This window comes from Canis lupus, chromosome 23 (genome assembly GCF_048164855.1).
Source record: "Canis lupus baileyi chromosome 23, mCanLup2.hap1, whole genome shotgun sequence".
NCBI lineage: Eukaryota > Metazoa > Chordata > Mammalia > Carnivora > Canidae > Canis > Canis lupus.
Window position 1 is genome coordinate 41,342,857 of NC_132860.1, and position 24,106 is coordinate 41,366,962.

A 24,106-nucleotide genomic window follows, 5' to 3' on the forward strand; every position below is an offset into this window, starting at 1 on the left:
CCATGAAATGTCTAAAAATTTAAGTTATCTGAAACAGGGAATTTAAGAGAGTTTTCACCATTCATGTAATTTAAGGTAAAGGCTAAAGAAGCTTGGCAGTTTTATTTGTTTACTGGATGGTTTGGTGGCACCCAGGGGCAATTGCAAAAACACAGCGCTCTAGGTCAGTTTTGAAATTATGTGATGCTTGACAGTTTTGGGGGTTTGCTTTATTCTGTCTTGTTTGTTTGGGGAGAATGATTCGTAGCATTTTACATTTTAGTGAAACACTGAGAATTTAGTGATATATTTCTACACTATTCTAAATTTGCATTTCTTAGGATAAATGGAGCAAGCAGTACTGTCCCTTATATCAAAATTTTGTATAAACCTATAAGCTTGACTGAAATTATTTTGTTGCTTATTTATTCATATTTTGCAAATTAGGATGTTAATAATGTAATTTCTATGAACATAATTTCTGATTCTTTCCTCATGCTTATGCAAATTTATTTGTATTCCCATAGACCTTTGCATATACCTGTAGTACAGCCCCCAGTACATTGAATTCCACATTTTTACTTGGAGTTTGCCTTAGCAGAGTTTGTAATGTGTCTTGTTGTATCCCTGGCATTTACAAAAAGTTTTAAACTGCATAAATACTCTATAATTTTTTTTAATTTCTATAAAAATTCAAAAATTTGTTGAAAAATAGAACATAGGACTTTCATTAAATTTAAAATAAAAACATTGGATACCATATAATGTATAATAAATAACTTGTGAATAGTGATGAACATTAATTAAACTTTAGTTTGCTAAATGTTTTAAGCATAACATCTAATGAGCTAGATTTCAAGAATAGGTCTAGAACTCAATAATAGGTCATATCTTTTCCCCTTACTTTTCTCATCTATAAAACCAGAAATGTATTTAAATCCTAGTATTAACACAATTACAATAAATACTCAATTAAATAAAATATTAATGCATTTGTCTTTATTATGTAATATTTAATGACTTTAGCAATCTTACTGGCAAGAAGCAATATTAAAAGAAATACCACACTTAATGATCTTGCTTCCTCTCATTTTCCTTTTTATAAGAGGCGGGAAATATGTCTCTTTGAAAGAAGCTGGCATCAATTCAGAAAAAAATAGAAAAAAGACATCTCACAATATGACCATTCATTTGAATATGGCAGCTTGGTAATAATATGGCCTTCTTTTCCATACACTTAATGTATTTTTTATAATAGTCACCCTTATATATAATTGTATGAGCATTTTCCTTTATTATCAGAAACTCATTACTGTAATTCTTAGTGACTGCTAATGTGTGAATTGTATCACTTGTTTTGCTGAATATAGTTTAGCTATTCTTTCCCTGGTTAATGGACATTTAAATTTTAAAATATCTGATTTATAAGTATTCTCTTTTTTTCCCCTTTTAATTTGTGCAGCTCCAAAGCCCCGATGAAGGCTTTGAAGGCAAATCTCTTTATGAGAGTTGGAATGAAAAAAGTCCTTCACCAGAGTTCAGTGGCATGCCCAGGTAAACAAACAAGACTCTCTACTAGATATACTATGGGATTGGGTTGAAAATAAAAGCGTATTTTCTTTCAATGGTAGAGGGAAGGCAATGCTTTGGTTCCAAAGTATTGCTATGTGTTTGGAAGTTAAATTTGTAGGCCATCAAAAAATGGTTCTTTTTTGAGTGGGCATTATATATACATGTGGTTCATAAGTCAAAAGTTATAGGTGACAAGTAGTTCCCCTCACATTTCTGTCCACTAGTTACTTGATACATTTTCTTTTTTCTGAATATCATACAGTTAAAAAATATTTTGGTTACTCTAAGAAAAATATAGACTCATTTCAGTATTGGTCGTGTCCTTCATAAGCGAGGTTCAAGGAATAAATATCTCAGAGATACAGATAGATTATAGATGAGATTATGGCTATTAAGAGTATGAATAATTAAAAATTCTTAAGGTATGATTTACATCTGAATTATCTAAAAATATCTGCTTCTTTTAACTTTATCATGAACAACAAATACAGATGATTAAATTAATGAGGGGAAATATTTTCCAACTTAATGACTCTTTTTATAAAAAGTAACTTATGCAAGTATGATATCATGATTTATAATAAGAAGTATATATTCAATCTTTGGCCCCTTTTGTGGCACAGAAACCTCCTAAAATCTTTAGAGTTTCCTAAGTGATGAAAGAGACATGGATGTCTCTTGTTATATTAACAGGTACCTTTGGACCCCACCTCAGGATGGGGGCTGAGGGCCCAGAGAACCAATCATATAACTAGAAGGGTAGGACATATGCAGAGGTTGAATTAGTCTGAAGTGGCCAATGATTTAATCAATCATGCCTTTGTAATGAAGCCTCCATACCAACCTAGAAAGACAGGGTGCAGAGAGCTTCCATGTTGGTAGATATGCGGCACTTAGAGCAGAGTGGCACACCTGAGTGGGGCGTGGAAAACTCTGCAGCCTTTCCTCACACCTTGCTATCTGTACCTCCTTCATCTGGCTGTTATGTATGAGTTATATCCTTTTATAATATAGTAAGTAAAATGTTTCTCTGGGTTCTGGGAACAGATCTAGCAAATTAATCAAACCCAAGGAAAGGAACTTGGGAATCTCCAATCTGTAGCCTGTTTGTCAAAACCACAGATAACAACCTGGGTTTGTGATTGGCTTCTGAAATCCATGGAGGGACAGTCTTGTGGCACCAAGCCCTTCCTTCACCTGTGAATCTGCTACTGTCTTCAGGTTCAGAATTGAGTTGAATTGGAGGACACCCAGCTGGTGTCCCAGAGAATTGCTTGTCCCTGGTATGTGGAAACACCACACATCCCCTTCCACATGTTAGAATTGGGTCTAGGAACTGAAAAGAACAATGGTTACTACTACCCACAAGTCTTATGGAAGTAGATACTCTGTGTTCAGAATTGATAGACCTCTCCATTATTTCTAGTTATTGTTGCTAGTCTAAGGTGATTTTTATAAACTAAAATTTATCTATAAGAGCAAGAGTGGAGTTTAATTAATATTTAATTTGTACTAACTGAAGAAGCTACTAAAATATTCTTGTATTTTATCCCTAAAAGAATTAGTAAGTTGGGATCTGGTAACGATTTTGAGGTGTTCTTCCAAAGACTTGGCATTTCTTCAGGCAGAGCACGATACACTAAAAATTGGGTAAGTCTGTCAGTAAGTTTTTCAAGATTACTTATGAATATATTTTAGCTATACAAATAATTCTGGATTTAAAAAAAAGGTGACTTAAGCACTAAAGAAGTTGAGGAATTTAAAGCAAAAGTGGTTGAGGTGGTGGTACTACTACTTGGGCTGGTGCCTGCATCTGGTATCCTGAGCCTTATGACTTGAACTTTCACGTGCTCCCTTAAATATATCTTCTGTTTCGTTAGGTGGCATTGCTTTCACCCACTTACTTACACTAGAAATGTAGAAATTGTCTTTGACTCCTCCCTACTTGTTATCATTCCAAATTAATTAGTATCCAGACCAGCAAATATTTGGATTTTTATCTCATTCTGTCTCCACTCATTAAACAGGGAAGTTACGATATGTGGCACAAGGATGAATGAACACGTATATAAGTCATGATTTTTTCCCTACTCTCATGACTCCTGATGATAATGACAATTTTATAGTTTTTATTTTTACCAAAGTAACATAGAAAAATAGTTCATAAAATGTCATGCAGTTCTGTAAAGGTGTATAATGAAAAACAGTGGTCCCTTATTCCTCGTGCATGCTCCTGTCACCTCTGATTCTGTTCAACAGATTAAAATGTTTTCAGCTTTTTCATTGGTTTCTTCTGATATTGCACTGCATTTTTATACATAATATGTTCATGCTGCTATTTATTTGTTTTTCAGTTTGATGTATTATCCACTTACTTGTCATTAGGGAATATAGGCATTTAGCTCTTTTATATTACTTTTTCTCCCAACTCCTGAATATGTTCCCTCGTTGCTTTTTCTCAGTATGTAGTTGTACTATACTTATTGATTAGAATATCTTTTTTTCCCCCTGCATGTATTCATAACTAGTTCACCACAAATTTTTAGTAATATTCAAACATAGGGAGCCTGGGCGGCTCAGTCGGCTAAGTGTCTGCCTTCCATTTAGGTCATGATCTCAGGGTCCTGGAATTGAACCTTGCATTGGGCTCCCTGCTCAGTGGGGAGTCTGCTTCTCTCTCTGCCTGCTGCTCCCCCTGCCTGTGCTCTCTTTCTCTTTCTGTCAAATAAGTAAATAAAATCTTCAAAAACAAAGCAAACAAACATATCAGGTGATATGGCAGATTTCTTTCCCCCTTGGACTCTTCTCCTGCTCATCTGGATCCTCTGGTGGTTCTCTTTTCCTGTGGCACAGCTCTTGGCTGTGAAATTTTCTTGCACTGAGAAGTCTGAGAGTACCTTTATTTCTTACCTGTTTTGCATCTTGTCTTCCCTGGATTTTGTATCCTCCCCTTTCTTGTTTACTTTACTGTTTTTGGAGCACATCCTTCAGGAGCTTCTTGGAAAGGCCATACAAAAGGGAAAGCCTTTGCTTGTCTGAGATATATTTGTACAACACACAATTCTTTGATTGTTTGCCTGGGCACAAAACTTTTGGTTGAGAGTCTTGTATCCTCACAATTTTGAACTTATCATTCAGTGTCTTCCAGCCTTTAGGATTCCCTTGGCTCTGATTTTTTTTTTAAGTATAATTGATATTCAGTATCTTGTTGATTTCAGGTATGCATCATACATAGTGACTCGGGATTTTTATAAATCACAAACTGATCTCTACAATTTCTAGTTACCATCTATCAAGACACAAAGTTATTACAATATCATTGACTATATTCTCTGTGCTGTACATTACATCTCTATGACTTAGTCATTTTATAACTGAAAGTTTGTACTCTTAATCCCCTTCACCTATTTTGCCTGCCCTCTAATCCCTCCCCTCTCTGATAACTAGCAGCAGTTTATTTTATATATCTGTCTGTTTATGTTTTATGTGTTCATTTGTTTTGTTTTTTAGAGTCCACATATAAGGAATCAGTGGTATTCATCTTTTTCTGACTTATTTCACTTAGCATAATACCTTCTAGGTCCATCCATGTTGCAAATGGAAGACTTCATTCTTTTTTATGGCTGAGTAATATTCCTCTGTGCGCTCTGTGTGTGTGTGTGTGTGTGTTTGTATGCATGTGTGTGTGTGTGTGTGTGCATGTATTCATCTATTGATGGACAGTTAGGATTCTTCCATATCTTGACTATTGTAAATAATGATGCAGTGAACATAGGGGTGCATGTATCTCTTTAAATTGATATTTTCGTTGTTTTCAGATAAATACCTAGCAGTGGAACTGTTGGATTGTATGGTATTTATATTTTTAAATTTTTGAGGAATCTCCTTACTGTTTTCCACAGTGGCTGCACTATTTTGCATTTCCACCAACAGTGCATGAGGGTTCCTATTCTCCACAACATCACCAACACTTGTTATATTTTGCCTTTTGGAAAATAGCCAATCTGACAAGTGTGAGGTAATATCTCATTGTGATTTTCATTCGCTTTCTCTGATGATGAGTGATGTTGAACATTTTTTTATGTAACTGTTTGCTATCTATGTCTTCTTTGTAAAAATGTTTATTCAGGTCCTCTGCCCAACTTTTTTTCTCTGCCCAGCTTTTAATCAAGTTGTTTGTGTTTTTGCTGCTGAGTTGTGCAAGTTATTTAGATATTTTGGGTAGTAAACCCTTAAAGGATAATTTGAAAACATATTGTGATCAGTAGGTTGCCTTTTCCTTTTGTTGATTGTTTTCTTTGCTGCTTAGAAGATTTTATTTTGATGTAGTGCCGTGTGTATATTTTAGCTTTTGCTGCCTTTGTAGAGGAAACTGGTCCAAAAAAATATTACTAAGACCATGTCAAAGAACTTACTGCCCATGTTTTCTTCTAAGACTTAATGTTTCAGGTCTTCAGTTCAAGTCTTTCTTCCATTTTTAATTTATTTTTTGTGTATGGGGTAAGAAAGTGGTCCACTTTCATTCTTTTGCATATAGCTGTCCAGTTTTCCCAGCACTGTTTATTGAATAGACTGTCTTTTCTCCACTATGTCATTCTTGCTACCTTTGTCATAGATTAAATGACCATGTATGTATGGATTTGTTTTCTGTTTCATTCAGTGATCTACATGTCTGTTTTCACACCAGTAGTACCATGATTTTTTTTGAAGGAAGGTTTTAGTATCTTCCATGTGGTCCTTGGTGTATACGTGTGCCTTGGTTACAACCATTTTTCCTTCCAGTGGGCTGGGCACAGAGTGAGCCCTTTGGTCTGGAAACCCATGTCTTACAGTTGGAGAGAATGCTTTTTCCTTTGATCACTTCTTCCCTCTTTCATCTTTTTTGAACAATTAGTAGTTTAACATCTGGGTTTATTTTCTGATGTATTTTTTTTTTATCTTTTGTTTCTGTGTTTTTTTTTTCTATCAGGAATATTTCTCTCAACTCTGTCATTCATTTTTTATTGAGTTATTATTGTTAAGTTTCCCTCCATTCCATGCAGTATCTCCTTACTCTTTTTTTTTTAAGATTTTATTTATTTATTTGACAGAGAGCTCAAGCAGGGGGAGCAGCAGAGGGAGAGTGAGAAGCAGGTTCTACACTGAGCAGGGAGCTCAATGCAGAGCTGGATCCCAGGACCCTGGGATGATGACCCAAGCCAAAGGCAGATGCTTAGCTGACTGAGCCACCAAAGCATCCCACCTCCTTACTCTTGAGTTGATTTTATTTTAGTTTGTGTGTTTGGTCTGTATCTTTCAAGTCAAAGGCTGTTATCAAATACCTGATCATCTTTGGCAACCTGTCTTATTTAGGAGTGAGTCCATAAATAGCTGACCGAAGCCTTGTATGCAAGGATGGCATTTGTCCAATGGGAAGCCTCAGAGAAGAGTGATCTAGAATGCCTCTTCTAGTTGTTCCATGTGGAGGCAGCAACTGAAAATCTGTAGGTCTTTAGATCTAAAATCTCTAGTTATTCTCCCTACACAGAAAATCTTTAATCTACCATTGGGGTTGGAAGTTAGTCAGGATTAGATGAGGGTGGAGTGAGGGTAGAAGTTAATATTATCTATGTTTTAGTCATGAGAATACTATAGAAAAAAAAAAAAGCTAATACTCTATAGGTTAATAACCACTCAAAGTTATTTGGTAACAAGTTCTAAAGCCCGGATTCAAACTTAGGTGTCTCATTTTAGAATCTCAGCCTCTTTAACACACTGGTATATAAAGTGTTCTTTTATGTCAATAAAAAAATAAACAACTCAATGAAGCAGGCAGAAGGCATAAATCAGCAACTCAAGGTTTGAAAAGTCCTCACCTCTTGTCATTTGTGTAGTTTCTTTGTGTCTTCTTTAAGTCTGAGCATTCTTTCTCTTTGGTAAGATTTTGAATCCACTACTAAACCCCTCACCTCAAGCAGATTCTTCATGCTTCTGCACACTGCTTGTCAGAGAATCATCCATTCATGGGTGATCACTGACAATTTGCAGCATTACCCTATATAATATTGTGTAATGCTCATTTACCATGGCCCCTAACAATTCTCTGTCTTCTTAAATTATTTGTACTGAAATGCAACATCATCTTGTCTTTGTTTCAGAAACGTTTTCACATCTCCTGTATCCTTGAAGGCAGGACTGTTAGGTCTTTCCAGATAATTTTTCACTATAATTTATGTTACATACACATATTTTTAAATTACACACCAGGGGTGTGTTTTAATATTATAATATTAACCCCTTAGTAAGTGGCTTATTGAGGTACTTAAATACTTCCCTTCATTTCATCACTGACCAAAACAGTTATTACTAATATTTACGGTGAATATGGTATGATGCATTTTATTATAAGCTGTCTTACAAGAGATATATGTTTATGTGTATGTTTTTTCTGTGTTTTTTTTTTGTAGGAAACAAGCAAATTCAGGAGTTATCCATTGTATCACAGTGTCTATGAAACATATGAATTGGTGGAAAAGTTTTATGATCCAACTTTTAAGTATCACCTCACCGTGGCCCAAGTCCGAGGAGGGATGGTATTTGAACTAGCCAATTCCATTGTGCTCCCATTTGACTGTCGAGATTATGCCGTAGTTTTAAGAAAGTATGCTGACAAAATCTACAATATTTCAATGAAACATCCACAAGAAATGAAAACATACAGCGTGTCATTTGGTATGCTACACTTCCTCTTTCAAAATTGATTATCTGTGTGTTTCAGTCAACCTCTAATATGTAATGACTTACATTTATCCACTTATTATTTATTGCCAGTCCCTGTGATCAGATACTTGGTTTACATCTATAAATGTATTTTTCATTTCACTGATGCTCATCTTATAATATATAAAATACAAATGCCTTGGGATCCCTGGGTGGCGCAGCGGTTTGGCGCCTGCCTTTGGCCCAGGGCGCGATCCTGGAGACCCGGGATCGAATCCCACGTCGGGCTCTCGGTGCATGGAGCCTGCTTCTCCCTCTGCCTGTGTCTCTGCCTCTCTCTCTCTCTCTCTGTGTGACTATCATAAATAAATAAAAATTAAAAAAAAAAAATTTAAAAAAAAAAAAAATAAATAAATAAAATACAAATGCCTTGTAAAATGCAGAAGAGAACAAACAACTTCCTATATTGTTCCCTTTGCATAAGCCATGGGACAACGTCATTAGGCCCCGATTTCTATTTCAGATTCACTTTTCTCTGCTGTGAAGAATTTTACGGAAATTGCTTCTAAGTTCAATGAGAGACTTGAAGACTTGGACAAAAAGAAGTATGTTCCATATTTTTAAGTTATGCTTATCCCAGATACAATGAAAAAGAGATACTACTTGACTTCTTTATTGCTGAAATATCTTTGGAAAGTCTTTTGCTCCTTTCTGTCTCCCCACCGTCAGGCATCCTGTTCAGGGCCATCATATTTCTCCCAGACCACCTCTTATATTCTGAGTGGCAGCTGTGTGCTGAGAAATGCCAGCGCCTCCTTTACTACAGCTGCCTAGTTACAAAATTCCCACCTTAGCATTGAAAGTCCTCTGCTGAGTGACCCCAGCTTTTTCTAGCCTTGTCTCGTATTCTTTCAGTGTCTCTCCATCAACCTCAACCAAATTCTCCTACTTCCAGAACACACCTTCTTTTCTTCCTCTTCTAATGTCATTACCTCCAGAGTTCATTTCCACTTCCACCTGGTAAAATTCTTTCTCCAGAACAAGTATTGAGAAGCCATTTTTCTTCAAATATTAAGCACTTAGGATTAATTCTATGTGAAATCACAGAAGTGAACATAATTGGAATAAAATTTTAAGATGGGAGAAAAATAATGTGAGGATATTAAGGACTTTTTTAAAAATAGAAGTTTAAGAGTGAACATCTACTCTATATTAAGACTATTATTATATTACAAATATCAAATTTATGGGGACTGGTGCAAAAATACATAGAAAGATAAGAGCAGACAGTCCAAAAATAGATGAGTGTCATATAAGAATGTTTTTGTGTAAAAAAGTGTATTTGTAATGAAGGGTATATAAAAATAAATTAAAATAATAATAATAAATGGGGGAAGAAAGACATATTCAACAATAATGTTGTATAAGCTCTTGTAGCAACTGATAAGAAAGTGAGTTTAGAACCTCACATCAAATTGCATGCAATGTAAGCAATGGGTATAGAATTCATTACTAAAAGTTGAAATTTCTTAGAAGTGAAATTCCCAGTTTGGAAGCAACAGGGAAATGAGAAAGCAGGCAAGTTTGAGAACACAGAAATGATTACTAATATGATTGTCGATCATCAAAAGCAAAGATAGAAGTCTAGGAAACCTCTTTTCCAGCAAATATGGAAAAGGAGTAACATAAACATCATAAAAATAATATTTGAAAATTGGTAAGAAAATCCAGAAGAGCAAAGCTGAAAATGTTGGCAATAGGCAAGACAATTCAAAAAGAAGACTCTATCTGTACAGAAATAAGTATGAAAAATATTCAAATTCACTAATTTAAAAATAACATTATACTATTTTCATATCAACTTAGTAATGATTTAAAACTTGGGGGGGGATCCCTGTGTGGCGCAGCGGTTTAGCACCTGCCTTTGGCCCAGGGCGCGATCCTGGAGACCCGGGATCAAATCCCATGTCGGGCTCCTGGTGCATGGAGCCTGCTTCTCCCTCTGCCTGTGACTCTGCCTCTCTCTTTCTCTCTCTCTCTCTCTCTCTGTGTGTGACTATCATAAATAAATAGAAATAAAAAAAAAACTGGTAAAACTTGGTTGTACACATTCTGCCAGATGGTGCAGTGGAGCAGATGCTCTCACACTTTTCTGATAGCATTGTGTATTGTTGTAAAAACCTTTTTGAAAATATTAAGTAAATAAAAATAAAAAATAAAACCCCTTTTGAGAAGTATAAATACATACTGGTAAAGTTTCAAGAGTAATTTACAGAGTTCTTAGGCTTTGCCATAGTATTTACATTTCTTGAACTTTTTCTTCAGGAAAGAGTTTCAAGTTTGGAAAGAAAAAAAGAGCTTCTCATAGAAAGATACAAATTATAATACCAAACAATTCAAGGGGCTCTTGGGGACACAGTTGGTTAAACATCTGACTCTTGATTTTGGCTCAGGTCATGATCTCAGTGTTGTGAGATTGAGCCCCACATCAGACTCCATGAAGCCTGCTTAAAACTCTCTCTCTCCCTTTCCTTCCTTGAGTATTTCTGTATTTGTCTTATCCTCTCTAAATAATAGTTGAAGTATAGTTTGTGTCTCTACACCATTTATAAACTCTGAAACACCTGCAGCAATGCATTGCATATGATAATAGTAAATAGTAATAATGATAATAGTAAATGCTGGCTAAAGTAAATTAAGTAAATTAAACTGGATGTTTAATTGTAAACTGCATGTCTCAACTCAAACTTTTAAATCTGAGGAAGAGGGGATCCCTGGGTGGCTCAGAGGTTTAGCGCCTGCCTTTGGCCCAGGGTGTGATCCTGGAGACCTGGGATCCAGTCCCACATCGGGCTCCCTGCATGGAGCCTGCTTCTCCCTCTGCCTGTGTCTCTGCCTCTCTCTCTCTATGTCTATCATGAATAAATAAAAAAATCTTAAAAAAAATAAATCTGAAGAAGAGACATTTCTGTGCTTCTACTCTGTTGAATCAATCTCTAGATCTTTCAAAGGGTAAAAAGTGTTGTCTCCTTGGTACCTTCAAGTATTTGAATACATGAAGACTTCAATGTCTTTCACTCGCTCTAGGGAGGCTTCTGGAATAAAAAGATCCCCTTAACTCTGATGTTCTGAGCATTTACCTCCCAGGGCTACTTCAAATTAAGCTGTGCTTTCTACAAGAAACATTATGTTTTTTATTAGTAACCACAAAAGCAGAAATCCACAGATGGAGAGATGTGTATGTGTATGTCCACATGAATTTTGTTGATGTAATATGTCATGAATTTGGTTCAGAAATTACTGAAATTATGTTTTATGCAACTGTCTCTTCTGTCAGTTTATATGAACTGCTCACAGGTAAAATCTACATGGAGTTTATTTACCTTGCTACTCATCACAAAACCTGAGTTCTTTTTTTTTTTTTAAAGATTTTATTTATTTATTCATGAAAGACACAGAGAGAAAGAGGCAGAGACAAGGCAGAGAAAGAATCAGGCTCCACACAGGGAGTCTGATATGGGACTTGATCCCAGGACTGCGGGATCACTCCCTGAGCGGAAGGCAGGTGCTCAGCCGCTGAGCCACCCAGTTGTCCCACAAAACTTGAGTTCTTGATATTGAATAAATGAATGTTGAAGATAGCTTAAATTCAAATTATAGGGCTTTTAGTTATTTTTTTTTCCTTTTGTCAACATAGTGTAGTTGAAAGAATAGTATTGAGCTTCTATTTCATTCTAAAAGTTTCCAGCTGTGAACCTGGGCAAGTTGTTTAACTGCTGAGTCTTAGCTATCTTACCTATGGAGTGGGGTTCTTGTCCTGCCCAACTTGCAGGATTGCTCTGAAGATTAGAGAAAATGTTACATAACCATTTGGAGTGTCTGGGTGGCTCAGTCACTTGAGTGTCTGATTTGATTTCTGGCTCAGGGCATGATCTCAAGTGAGTTGGGCTCTGCGCAGAGTCTGCTTAAGATTCTCTCTCTTCCTCTCTGTCTGCCTCTACCCTGACTCCAGTGCATATGCTACCAATAAATAAATAAATAAATAAATAAATAAATAAAATCTTTTTAAAAATTATATAATCCTCAGTATAATAATTGGCAACTAGCAGTCAATCAGTTGCTAAATATAGACTAAAATATAACAAAATTAAGAGATAATTGAATTATTAAATATAGCGATTTGTTGTTCCTTATTGTTTAACAGTTCTCATTAGTTAAGTTATAACAGAATCAATATGTTGAATTTAATAACTCATTGTTAAAAAAATAACTCATTGTTGAATTATTCAAGATGATAAATGTTCAATGATATAAAATCATTCTTATTACAATAATATATTCCCCCCCTTTGGAATGTGAACTTTGTGAAAGCAGGAGGTATCTGATAATTGATAAAAGCAGGCATTCAAATCTTATTAAAAGGATAAATATCAGAAAGGGAGACAGAACGTAAAGACTGCTAACTCTGGGAAACGAACTAGGGGTGGTGGAAGGGGAGGAGGGCGGGGGGTGGGAATGAATGGGTGACGGGCACTGGGGGTTATTCTGTATGTTAGTAAATTGAACACCAATAAAAAATAAATTTAAAAAAAGGATAAAGTAAACACCATTTCTTGTATTCATGATAGTTTATCTTTAATAATAATAAAACATTGGCTATCATTTGGTAAATATGTATAATTTTCCAGGAATCCTACTAACCATTAATAGACTATCCCATTCAATGTTGAAATGACTTCTTTGAGTAGATTGTTAGGATACCTAAGATGGAAAACATCTTGCCTGTATTTAAATACCTGGGTTTGTCAATTATTATTATTTCAAAGTAAATAAAAATTACTGCTGTCTTTTTCAACTGGCACATAAAAGTTTATGTGGTTTTATAAGCCTCAGCAGAAGAGTATTTTATAGGATTTAAAAAATAGCCATGTACACTATTCTTAATTTGCATATCAGAGGGATTTAAGATATATTAGTTATCTTTAGCTTTGTTGTGAATTTTTAGTTTTCTGTATACTGCACATAGTCTCATGTAGTGACAGCGGTATTTGTTTTCTTGTTTAGCCCAATATTATTAAGAATTATGAATGATCAACTGATGTTTTTGGAACGAGCATTTATTGATCCTTTAGGATTACCAGACCGGCCTTTCTATAGGTAAGGATACAAATATGACTCTTGACTCTTGATTATATCTTTTTTTTTCTTATTTTTTTAACACGGTGGAAAAAATAGCTGATTTCTTATAAGCAAATGGAAATTTCAATATATGTAGCAAATGATATATTATTTTTACATATTTTCTTTTTAATATCTTTTTTTACTCCTGATTATAAAACAATATATGTTCATTGTAGGAAATTTAGAAGATCCAAAGTCACAAGTAGAAAATAAAAATTACCCGATTCCCTCAGTTAATTATAAAATCATGCTTATATTTGGTTCATATAATTTTAGCTCCTCCCTCATTTTAAATATATCTGTGTTTATATATATACACGTAAGACATAATACATGTATTTAAAATGTATGAAATATGTATTTATGTACTCAATATTCACATTTTTTCTAATTTTTGACAACTGTAAATATTTTTGATAAATATCAGTGATGAACATTAGATTGATCTTACTAAGAATTGCAGGACGAATTAGATCAGTGACTAGCAAGAAATGGCCCCGTCTTTCTGTCTATGGATTATCAAAGGATCAGAATTAGGAGTAAGGACATCATTCAAACATGGTGACTGGTTTCCCAATGACAGCATGATTGTGCTTCCTTCCTTCTTTATCTCTTTGCTTGGGAGCATATCCTTCCCTTTATGGGCTATGACATGAATTGACTTAGGTCTTTCAATAAAACATCACCACCTAGGCCATGTTACACTTTCAAAGTTGCTTTTAATGATTATTCATGCTTTATGCTAGGCATTCTAACATGCTAGAGTGTCTTCTTTTTTATTTTTTATTTTTATTTATTTTTTTTAATTTTTATTGATTTATGATAGTCACACCCACACACACACAGAGGCAGAGACATAGGCATAGGGAGAAGCAGGCTCCATGCACCAGGAGCCCGACGTGGGACTCTATCCAGGGTCTCCAGGATCCCGCCCTGGGCCAAAGGCAGGCGCTAAACCGCTGCGCCACCCAGGGTTCCCTGTGTCTTCTTTTTTAAAGAGAAAATCATAATAGTAGGTTGGCAGATCAGAAATGGGACTTTAATAATCACAACTGTGCTACATTTCAGGAATAGTGAAAAGACAGTACTTATTTGCAATGCAGCTTAGGACTGATCACTTAATCTCATAGATCTCAATTTCTTCCTTTTTGAAATGCTAGTATCAACTTTGTAGAGTTGGGGTTTTTTAATATTTATTTATTTTAGAGAGAGAGAGTGGGCAAGCACGGGCAAGTGGGAGGAGGGGCAGAAGGATAGGGAGAGAGAGGCAATAGAAGCAAACTCCTCACTGAGCATGGAACCAAGACTGGATCCCAAGACCCTGAGATCATGACCTGAGCTGAAGCTAAGAGTCGAGTCAGAGGCTTAACCGGCTCAGCCATCTAAGCTCCCCTGTAGAGTTCATTTTTAAGAATTAGAAAAATTCTAGGCAAATCATTTAATTGTAAGCATGATCCATAGTAGATACAAGTGATTGGGGCTCCCATTGTTATTCTTGTTGCACTGAACCACTAAAGTCAAAACATAATTGATTAATGTATACTTCATAGATTGGTCTTTGGAGGTGATTAAACTTGAAAGTTTAGCTGACAAGTGGCTTATTCAAATCATAAAATTAGAATTATGCACTCCAGGATATGCAGAGTGCTCCTGTTTTTCTCTTGTATGTATCATGTGGACAACCCATGGACAGTGAACTGTTTTTATCAACAGGCACATCATCTATGCTCCAAGCAGCCACAACAAGTATGCAGGGGAGTCATTCCCAGGAATTTACGATGCTCTGTTTGATATTGAAAGCAAAGTGGATCCTTCCAAGGCCTGGGGAGAAGTGAAGAGACAGATCTCAATTGCAGCCTTTACTGTGCAGGCTGCAGCCGGGACTCTGAGGGAAGTAGCCTAAGGTGGTTCTTCTGAGAACTCATATTAAATAAGGATGGTCTGTCACTCAGAATCATGAAAGCTGTATTCTAAAAAATAAACTAAAAAATAAAGCTAATATACACACATCTTCACATTCTGTCTTCTCCCTATGAATCAAAAAAGAAAGATGGACAATTTTTTATTCTATAATTATAGAAGGTTATTCTGAATTTGAACTAAGTTAAAAGTAAGACAAACATCTACTATATTAAAAATCCTATGTGACATTATAGGGAATCAAGTCTAACTCAGCACTCATGTCAGCCCTCCTGGCCACCCAGGGCTAAGAGATCACTATCTTAGTGTACTAGTTGAGCTACTCTGGTCTAATCACCCTGCTGGTAAACATAGTCACTCTGTACCATAAAGGGTTTTTACTTTTATTAAATTAGCAAATACCCTATTTATATCAAAGGTATATGTAACATATGTACAGTAAAAAAGAATAAAGAAATGAACATTTGTAGAACTGCCCCCCACAAATAACCAGATTAAGAAAAGGAACATTACCGGTATCTTTAAATCCCCCATGTACCACTGACCAGTGTGCCTCCACCTTCAGCCAGAGGTACTTTTTTGAATCTCTTGTGAATCTTTTCTCTTATAGTTGTTCTACACATGGCTATATTCCTTATGTGTTTTTGGCTTTGTGTGTTTTTTAACTATTTATAAATAAAATCACACTGTATATATTTTCTAAGAATTGATTTTTTTTCACTCACCTTTGAAGGTGCATCCATGTGTCATTATGGCTGTGGTTCACTAGAGTTCACTGATTTTGAGCAATTCACTTGCATGAATATAACATTTATTGGTCAGGGTCCAGTTAAGACAGGGAAACCACACAGCAGCATAAACAGGGAAAGTTAATATAAAGAATGATTAGATATAATAGCATTGCAATAATGAGATACTGCCTAGTAAAAGGTAAAGAGAACTCTAGAGCATGTAAGTATGGAAGTATAGCAGATACAAGGAGCAGTCACTATAGGTAGGGCTGAGAAGAATTTCAGCAGCCAGTGAAGAATCTCCCCCACACTATGGGACTTACAGAACAACAGAGAAGGCACTGCAGTGCTGTGCTAGCAGAACTTGCAAAACTCCCCAGAGCCCTGTACTCTAGGCCACTGTGGGAAGCTGATTAGGGGAAACTGCCTTGCCAGAGGCACTCTGTCATCCCACCAACCAAGGGCCATGTTCAAAGAATCTCTCGGTTACGGACTTCTGACTACCGTGAACTGCAAGAAGCCAACTGCTCTAACAGTAGCCTGCACTGCAGGAGGGGAGCACTCCGGTATGGGGGCACTGCGGGATGAGAGCACTACAGGATGGGGACACTGCAGCATTAGAGCCCTGCAGGATGAGAGCACTGCGGGATGGGAGCACTGCATGAACCAGGAAGGATAACCCCTTCTTGCAATGTGTCTGCAATGCCTTCTACTCACAAAGTTTAACATCATGCCTCTTGGCAAAGAAATTTTCAAACAGTCCAGATATATATACAAAGCACAGCAACGAAGAGTAAATTTGGAGCAGAAAAGCAATGAATTGGACAGCTGGCACAACACAATGCATTTATTCCTTTTTTCTGCTGGTGGGAGTTTGGCGTGTTTTCTGTCTTTTGCTCCTATCAACATGTCTCTCTCACTGCAAATATTCAGGTTATTCTCTTTTCTGGTGGCATCTTCCTAAAAATGAAATGTCTGGGTTGTAAAGTGTGTACATCTTCAATTTTCCTGAGCAAAACTGTTACAAAGTGGTTTTATTCACTTATATTCCCAATGCAAAGAAATCATGTTATACAAAAGAACAGGGATAAGAAGAAAATTGGCAGATTAGAGAAATGCAAAGAATTTAGTGTTACCAGAATCCAAGGAATGTGTGGGAGGACAATCTATATGTTTAGCATCAGATCATGTAAGGTTTGGGAAGATGACACTAAGGAGTGTGACTCTTCCTGTATAAAAAGCCATGTAGTAAAGTCAAGCAGCTTAGACATATGGTAAGATTTACATTTTATGGAAGCAGTCTGGCCTAGGCATAGATGATCGGAAGGGTATTAACCCAACAAGAAATCGCAACCTGAATTTTTTCTCATAACACCTGTGTCATGCAGGCCTTTACCCTCAGAAATGACAAGACTTTCCTCTTATCTTTCACATTTCGTTGCTTCTGCAAAGTCTTTCTGGGATGTTTGCCCATTCCCTTATCTTAACCTCTACCAATACTTGTGAAAAGTCTTGATCATTATTGTGGCTCCAGCGTCTCTCTCCTAGGATCCGGAGTCCGCAGCAACCACTCATTTGTGAAGAGCCAGTAGCATGCGTATGGAACTGTGTCTGGGAGATGATGTGTTTGGCAAGTGGAATGTCTGGGCAGTGATGTGCTCAGCACTAGTATTTCAGCAATGCCTTGTAATGGGACTTGATCGAGCATACTAACAGGCTTTAACTGATGACAGAGATAGTTGGACAACACTGTAGGTGATTCATGGGACTTGGGACAAGGCGAACATTCTCATTTAAAAAAGTGGATAAAACCCCACTCCATACTGGAAAGTTTTGTGAACTTTCAGTCTAATTATAAATACGCATTAAGCATTCCCCCAAAAACATTTTGTTTAATTGCATGACTTAATAACATATTTTGGCAATACATTTGATGTAATTGTCATTCACAAGAGATCATACAGTAACGGGACACCTGGGTGGCTTAGAGGGTTAAGCATCTGCCTTAGGCTCAGGTCATGATCCCAGGGTCCTGGGATGGAGCCACACATCAGGCTCCCTGCTCAGCAGGGAGTCTGCTGCTTCCTCTCCCTCTGCCCCTCCCCCACTCGTGCTCTATCACTCTCTCTCTTCAAATAAATAAAATCTTTTTAAAAAAAAGTGTGTGCAAGAGGTCATGCAGTGATAGTCTGAAACACAGCTATGGGAGACAGACTGCCAGGTTCAAACCCTGCTCCTTTCACTTGGATGACTATGGGCAAATTATTAAGGCTCTCTTTAGCTTCTTAATCTATAGAATGGATATTAAACAGTATTTGATAAGGTTTCTGTAAGTACTAAAAGAGCTAATACACACAAAGCACTTAGAAGAGTGTCCAGCATATAATTACTAATCAATACATGTTTAATATTGTCATTTGAGTGATAGGGCATTTCTTAATATGGTAACGAGTATCATTTTTTTTTCTTTTCTGCATGATGATATAGTTGAATTAGATACCTATTATAGCTTCCAGACCTAAAATTTTATTTTATTTTATTTATTTTTTAATTTTTTTAAAATTTTTATTTATGATAGTCACACAGGGAGAGAGAGAGAGGCAGAGACACAGGCAGAGGGAGAAGCAGGCTCCATGCACCGGGAGCCCGACGTGGGATTCGATCCAGGGTCTCCTGGATCGCGTCCTGGGCCAAAGGCAGGAGCCAAACCGCTGAGCCACCCAGGGATCCCCAGACCTAAAATTTTAAATTATTGTTTGTTCTTTTATATGCATATTTTCATTTGCTTTTTTTTTTCTATCTAGAAGGTTGTAAGATGTGTCTCTCCAGATTGCAGTTACATATTTGTTGTTGGCTGTAGTTTAAAAATGAGGTGAATTAACTAGTTTTGTGCACAGGAAATACACCAAATAAATTTTACATCCATCTAGATATTTAATAACGATTAAGTAAAATCATTTACATAGCTGTAATGGCATGAAAATGATAAAGATGCTGTTTATATTTTGGACAGCAATTTCATAATTATACTAAGGCCAAATTTAGCTGTTTTATGAAATTGGAAAGACAATGCATGAACTTTAAAGATGAACTGAGTTCCATGGACTTCCTCAAATCTTTGTTTCTTATTAATCTCTTGGGACAACTTCAGAACCATAATGGGTTCCATATCAACCAAAGGCAGGAAGGATGGCTACAGGCTGTCTGCTTTGTAGTTAGATGAGAAAGATGTATGGGTAAGTGGTTTTATAGCTCAAAAAAGAATATCAAATTAGAATAATAAATAGAAAAATAAGTCAATATGTATACTAAAGTTACTTTTTAAAAAAAGGTTTTATTTATTTGAGAGGAAGAGAGAGTAAGAGAGACAGTATGAACAAGGTGGGGGACAGAGGGAGAAGGAGAAGTAAACTCCCCACTGAGGAAGGAGCTCATTGGCAGGGCTTGATCCAGGGCTGTATACCAGGACCCTGGGACCATGACCCAAGCTGAAGGCAGACACTTAACCAACTGAGCCACCCAGGCACCCCTAAAGGTACTTTTCTAGTCTCAGGGATAGTACTCTATATTTCTGTCTTACTCTATGGGCTACATTGATCCACAGATTTAATGACTTATATGTTCATCTGATAGGAAAATTTATAAAACATACATTGCTTTGGGAAACTGAAAAGATTATAAAGTCCAATAGAGATGGAATTTCATCTGATTATTAGGGCTTATTATTATGATTTCTCATATTTCAATTCATACACTCTCCACTACATTTACTTGAGTAAATCAAATATTTCAATACATAAGTTGGGGATTTTAATAAAAAAATCAAATTTAATGCCAAATAGTGAAATTTTCAAATAATTTAAATTCACTTTGTATTCAATCAAAACAAATTTATATTTTAATCAAAGAATTTAAATTCAGTTCAACTTATATTCATCCCAGAATATATTCAAATGCCAAAATAAAATCAGATGAAATAAGCAATTAAATATGGGGAATACAACCATAAAATCAGAATGAAATGAGTGTATGTTTTAATGTCTAAATGGATAGGATCAACTATACTTAAAAAGTGGGGGGGATGGAATCAAATGATCTGTAAACAAAATGGAAACACCATATTGGAAAAATATCTGCAATGACTATAACAAAATGTTACCATACTTAACTTATAGGCTCTTTGAAATCAATAATTTCATTATTAATAACTAATCTCCACTTTTCTCCCTGAGGGCTGTGTGTATGTGCATACTCAGGTTAGGAGAAAGAAAATAAAAGAATAAGGATTAGAACATAAAACCAAGGCACAAAGTAGTATGAGTATGCATGCCTAAACAGCAGGGGTCTTCACCTCTACCTCTTTTGAAGGTCAGCCACGACCTTAAGATAAACATAAATCTGTTGCTCAGGAGAAGTGAACTGGGCGACAAAATGGCAAGCTGAAATGCAGTGCCAAGAGGATTACTCAAGAAGAATAAATTAAGAGAACGTGACGAGGAGGTACAGAAAAAGTTAATCTGTATAATGTGTTGCACCAGAGTTGAAAGAGCCCCTAAACCAGTAGACATACTTCTCAATGGACCTATTTCTTCAAGAATGCTTCGAGTCTTTCTCGTTTTTCATAGTAATGCGAGTTGTAGATAATGCTCCAGAGAAGTTCATTAGCCTACTACCAACTTTTGATCTATAAATTCATTTTGCTCAGTGATTTGGGAATTTATCTAAGTCGCTACAACTAATTTATACTTTGGAATACTGACCCAGTGATTTATAGCCTTTTTTTACAGCTTCATACCTATATAACTCAGTCCCCATAGATAGTTCTGCTCTTGAGTGGTAAATTTATCTTAAAAGTCATTCAAACTGTTCTTTGGTTTGTAAAACTTTTAACTTTAAAAAAGCTCACAAACAAAAAGTAGTTCTTTATAAGAAAACATATATACCAAATGCTTATAAACTTCCTCAGGCTAAAGGACACATTTCTTTTTTTTTTTTTTTTTTTTAAGATTTTATTTATTTATTTGGCAGAGAGAGAGTGTGGAGAGAGCATAAGTAGGGGGTGGAGCAGAAGGAGAGGGAAAAGCAAGCTCCTCACTGAGCAGGGAGCCTGCTGACAGGGCTTGATCCAATGCTGGATCATGATCTGAACAGAAGGCAGATGCTTAACTGGCTGAGCCATCCAGGCACCCCGAAAGGACAGATTTCTTTTAAGTTTTTTTTTTTTTTTTTTTAATTTATGATAGTCACAGAGAGAGAGAGAGAGAGGCAGAGACACAGGCAGAGGGAGAAGCAGGCTCCATGCACCGGGAGCCCGATGTGGGACTCGATCCCAGGTCTCCAGGATCGCGCCCTCGGCCAAAGGCAGGCGCCAAACCGCTGCGCCACCCAGGGATCCCGAAAGGACAGATTTCTAATAGAACTCACAGCTTTTAATTTATATCAGAAAATATTTATTTTTAATTGCCTTTTCAGAAAAATATCCTCCACCTAAAAAAAAAATTCATGATCAGCATAGAGAATTTTGGTAGAGCACAGAGGATGTTTAGGGCAAGGAGACTACTCTGTGTGATGCTATAATGATGAGTCATTTTATTATAAATGACCCAAACACACAGAATGTACAGTACTGAGTGAACCCATAGGTAAGGGTTGGACTGTGGACTCTGGGTGACAACGATATGTCATATGTAGGTTCATCAATTGTAACAAATGCACCATTCTGCTGAGAGATGTTGATAATGGGGGCGATAGTGCATGTGTAGGGGCAAAGAGTACATGGAAAATCTCCACACTGTCCCCTTAGTTTTGCTGTGAACCTAAAATTGCTCTAAAAACTAGTTTCTTTTTAAAAAAAATTCATGCAAGAGTCCTATTGTAGTTAACGTATTTTGACTTTAGAATCGTCTCTGAAAAGCATATGTGAAGTCATCCTATGTGGGCTTGAAAATGTAAAATCAAATGACATCAAACACACTGATCTAATTATCTACCACCATCAGGTAGATTTGTTGATGTTTCCCTAAGAGATTAGGTGATTATGTAAATCCAACCAGAATAGCCTGAACTTGTGTTTACAGCTACAATAACCTAATCTTCTAGTAAAAGTGTAACACGTGGGACGTGGGGAGGGCTAGAGGGAGAGAATCTCAAGCAGGCTCCAAACTCCGCATGGAGTCCGACTCGGGGCTCAATCTCAAGACCCTGAGATCATGACCTGAGCTGCAACCAAGAGTTGGCTGCTCAACCAACCTAACCAACCTCCAAACCAACCTGATTTATTTTTAAATCAGTTAGCAGTCCTAGTTAGCAGTACTTGCATCCCAGATATATCAGAAAATGTACTATAATACACTATGTTCTGAAGGGACCTATGCTATAAAATACTTTCAAACGTTCATTTGAGATCCAGTTCTAACAATGCTTGTAGCTGCTGCATTTGGGTTCTTGCTATACAGCATTACTGTTAACGGCAAGCTGATACCTGGCTTTACAGGCTGAGTTGATCCTAAATATTCCGGCCAAAAGTTGTCCCTATTGGTTGAAAAGCAGATGACCAAGTTGGCCTAATTTAGGCTGTTTTTCCCATATAAATGTTCACATCTATTTCTAATTGCCCATGTAATACTGACCACAGTTTTATAACTTCTTGATCACCTTCTGGTGAAAAGACTCACCAACTCTTCCCACCAACCACACCGATGTCAACATTGGAATTTATTAGTGTTTGTTAGTAGCAAAGTTGGGCTGTACCACCCATGATTTTCAGGTGCCAGAATCTGGTGAACCTGACACCAGTCATGTTACAATCCATGTTACAGTCCAGATGGATGTGTTATTGCCGGGGCCTTGGCTTCTCACAGTATCCACCCCCTATCCTGGCCCTGCCATGTGACGTGAATGAGCTGAATGTCCTTTTTAACCTTCCCAGTGCAAACTATTCTTTGTGAGAATCTCTAAACATAATAAATTATTAATGTTCTTTTGAAATTATTATTTGGTCTGTTTTTTATTTCCAAAGGGCCTGATATTTGTGATATTAGCATTTCCTTAGCATAACAAAAGATACTGGCTCTCAACAATCTATTTTTAGACTTATATTCCTATTGGGTTTTTATCAAGCTAAACCCATAAAGCTTGGTGAATCCACATCTGGCAAATGTTCAAAAATTAGTTCATGGCAAGTAGGAGATATATTCTACTTTTTGGCAGGCTCAGTGTTGGCTACAGCAGGGAACTCAAGCTTTCTTAATCAATGTTTTTCAGGGGGCTCTTCCCACAGAAAGGTGAGGGATGTCAGGTTCAGTCAGCTGCTCTTTGTTTTCTTCCCCAGTTGTGCACAGCAGATTTCCCTTGTACTCGAGATGCTAGGACTTTCTTTATTTCTCTCTATATACATGCCTTCACCTTTCCTACTAACTTAGAGTCTCCAGATTCTAGGGGTTTTGCCTAATTTACTTTTGAAAATTAGATTTGCGGGAAGGGAATTGAGAAGTTGCTATGGTGCTCAGTAAAACTTACGAAGAATAGCAACTGTTTAATTACTATATTTATTACTTGAGATAGGGATGAGATCACAGAGCCTAGTTTAGAAAACTTTTATATAAAGAAATCTCAAATTCTGGAAATGATGGTGCAAGCAAATGGTTGACAAATCCCTATATAGAAGAGCACCATTTAACAGCATTATAGAGGGTATCCTGTACACATAACTATTTAATTTTTACTGAAAAAATGAGAATACTAGAATCTCCTTCCTCTCTATACTTATGTAGATGACATGCAACCTGTTAAGAAATGTTTGAGGCAATTTACCCAGAATTAAAATTTCTGGAAAAGTCCTCATATACATATCTATATATATATCTATATATATATGTTACTAACATATACCCTAATGGTATATAATAGTATATACTAAGTAATACTTAATTTCCTTAGAATACATTTTGAAGCATAATTGCTGGTCAAATGATGCTTCTGAAACTTTTATTAATTTATAAACCAATGCATTCAGGAAGAGGCCA

The 24,106-nt window shown here is 36.4% G+C and overlaps 1 protein-coding gene across 2 annotated transcripts in view; it reads left to right on the plus strand.

The window, feature by feature from the left end:
* FOLH1 (folate hydrolase 1) overlaps window positions 1-16,046 on the plus strand; it is a 65,562-nt gene extending 49,516 nt beyond the window's left edge. Inside the window, exons 14-19 of one of the 2 annotated variants that reach the window (XM_072794980.1) lie at window positions 1,442-1,533; window positions 3,111-3,201; window positions 7,998-8,262; window positions 8,774-8,855; window positions 13,315-13,407; window positions 15,145-16,046. In XM_072794980.1, the coding sequence (XP_072651081.1) occupies window positions 1,442-1,533; window positions 3,111-3,201; window positions 7,998-8,262; window positions 8,774-8,855; window positions 13,315-13,407; window positions 15,145-15,334 (813 nt within the window). In that variant the 3' untranslated portion in view covers window positions 15,335-16,046. The remainder of the gene's footprint in view (window positions 1-1,441; window positions 1,534-3,110; window positions 3,202-7,997; window positions 8,263-8,773; window positions 8,856-13,314; window positions 13,408-15,144) is intronic. The other variant, XR_012015802.1, reaches the window with a different exon arrangement.
* Window positions 16,047-24,106: the final 8,060 nt, after the last annotated feature.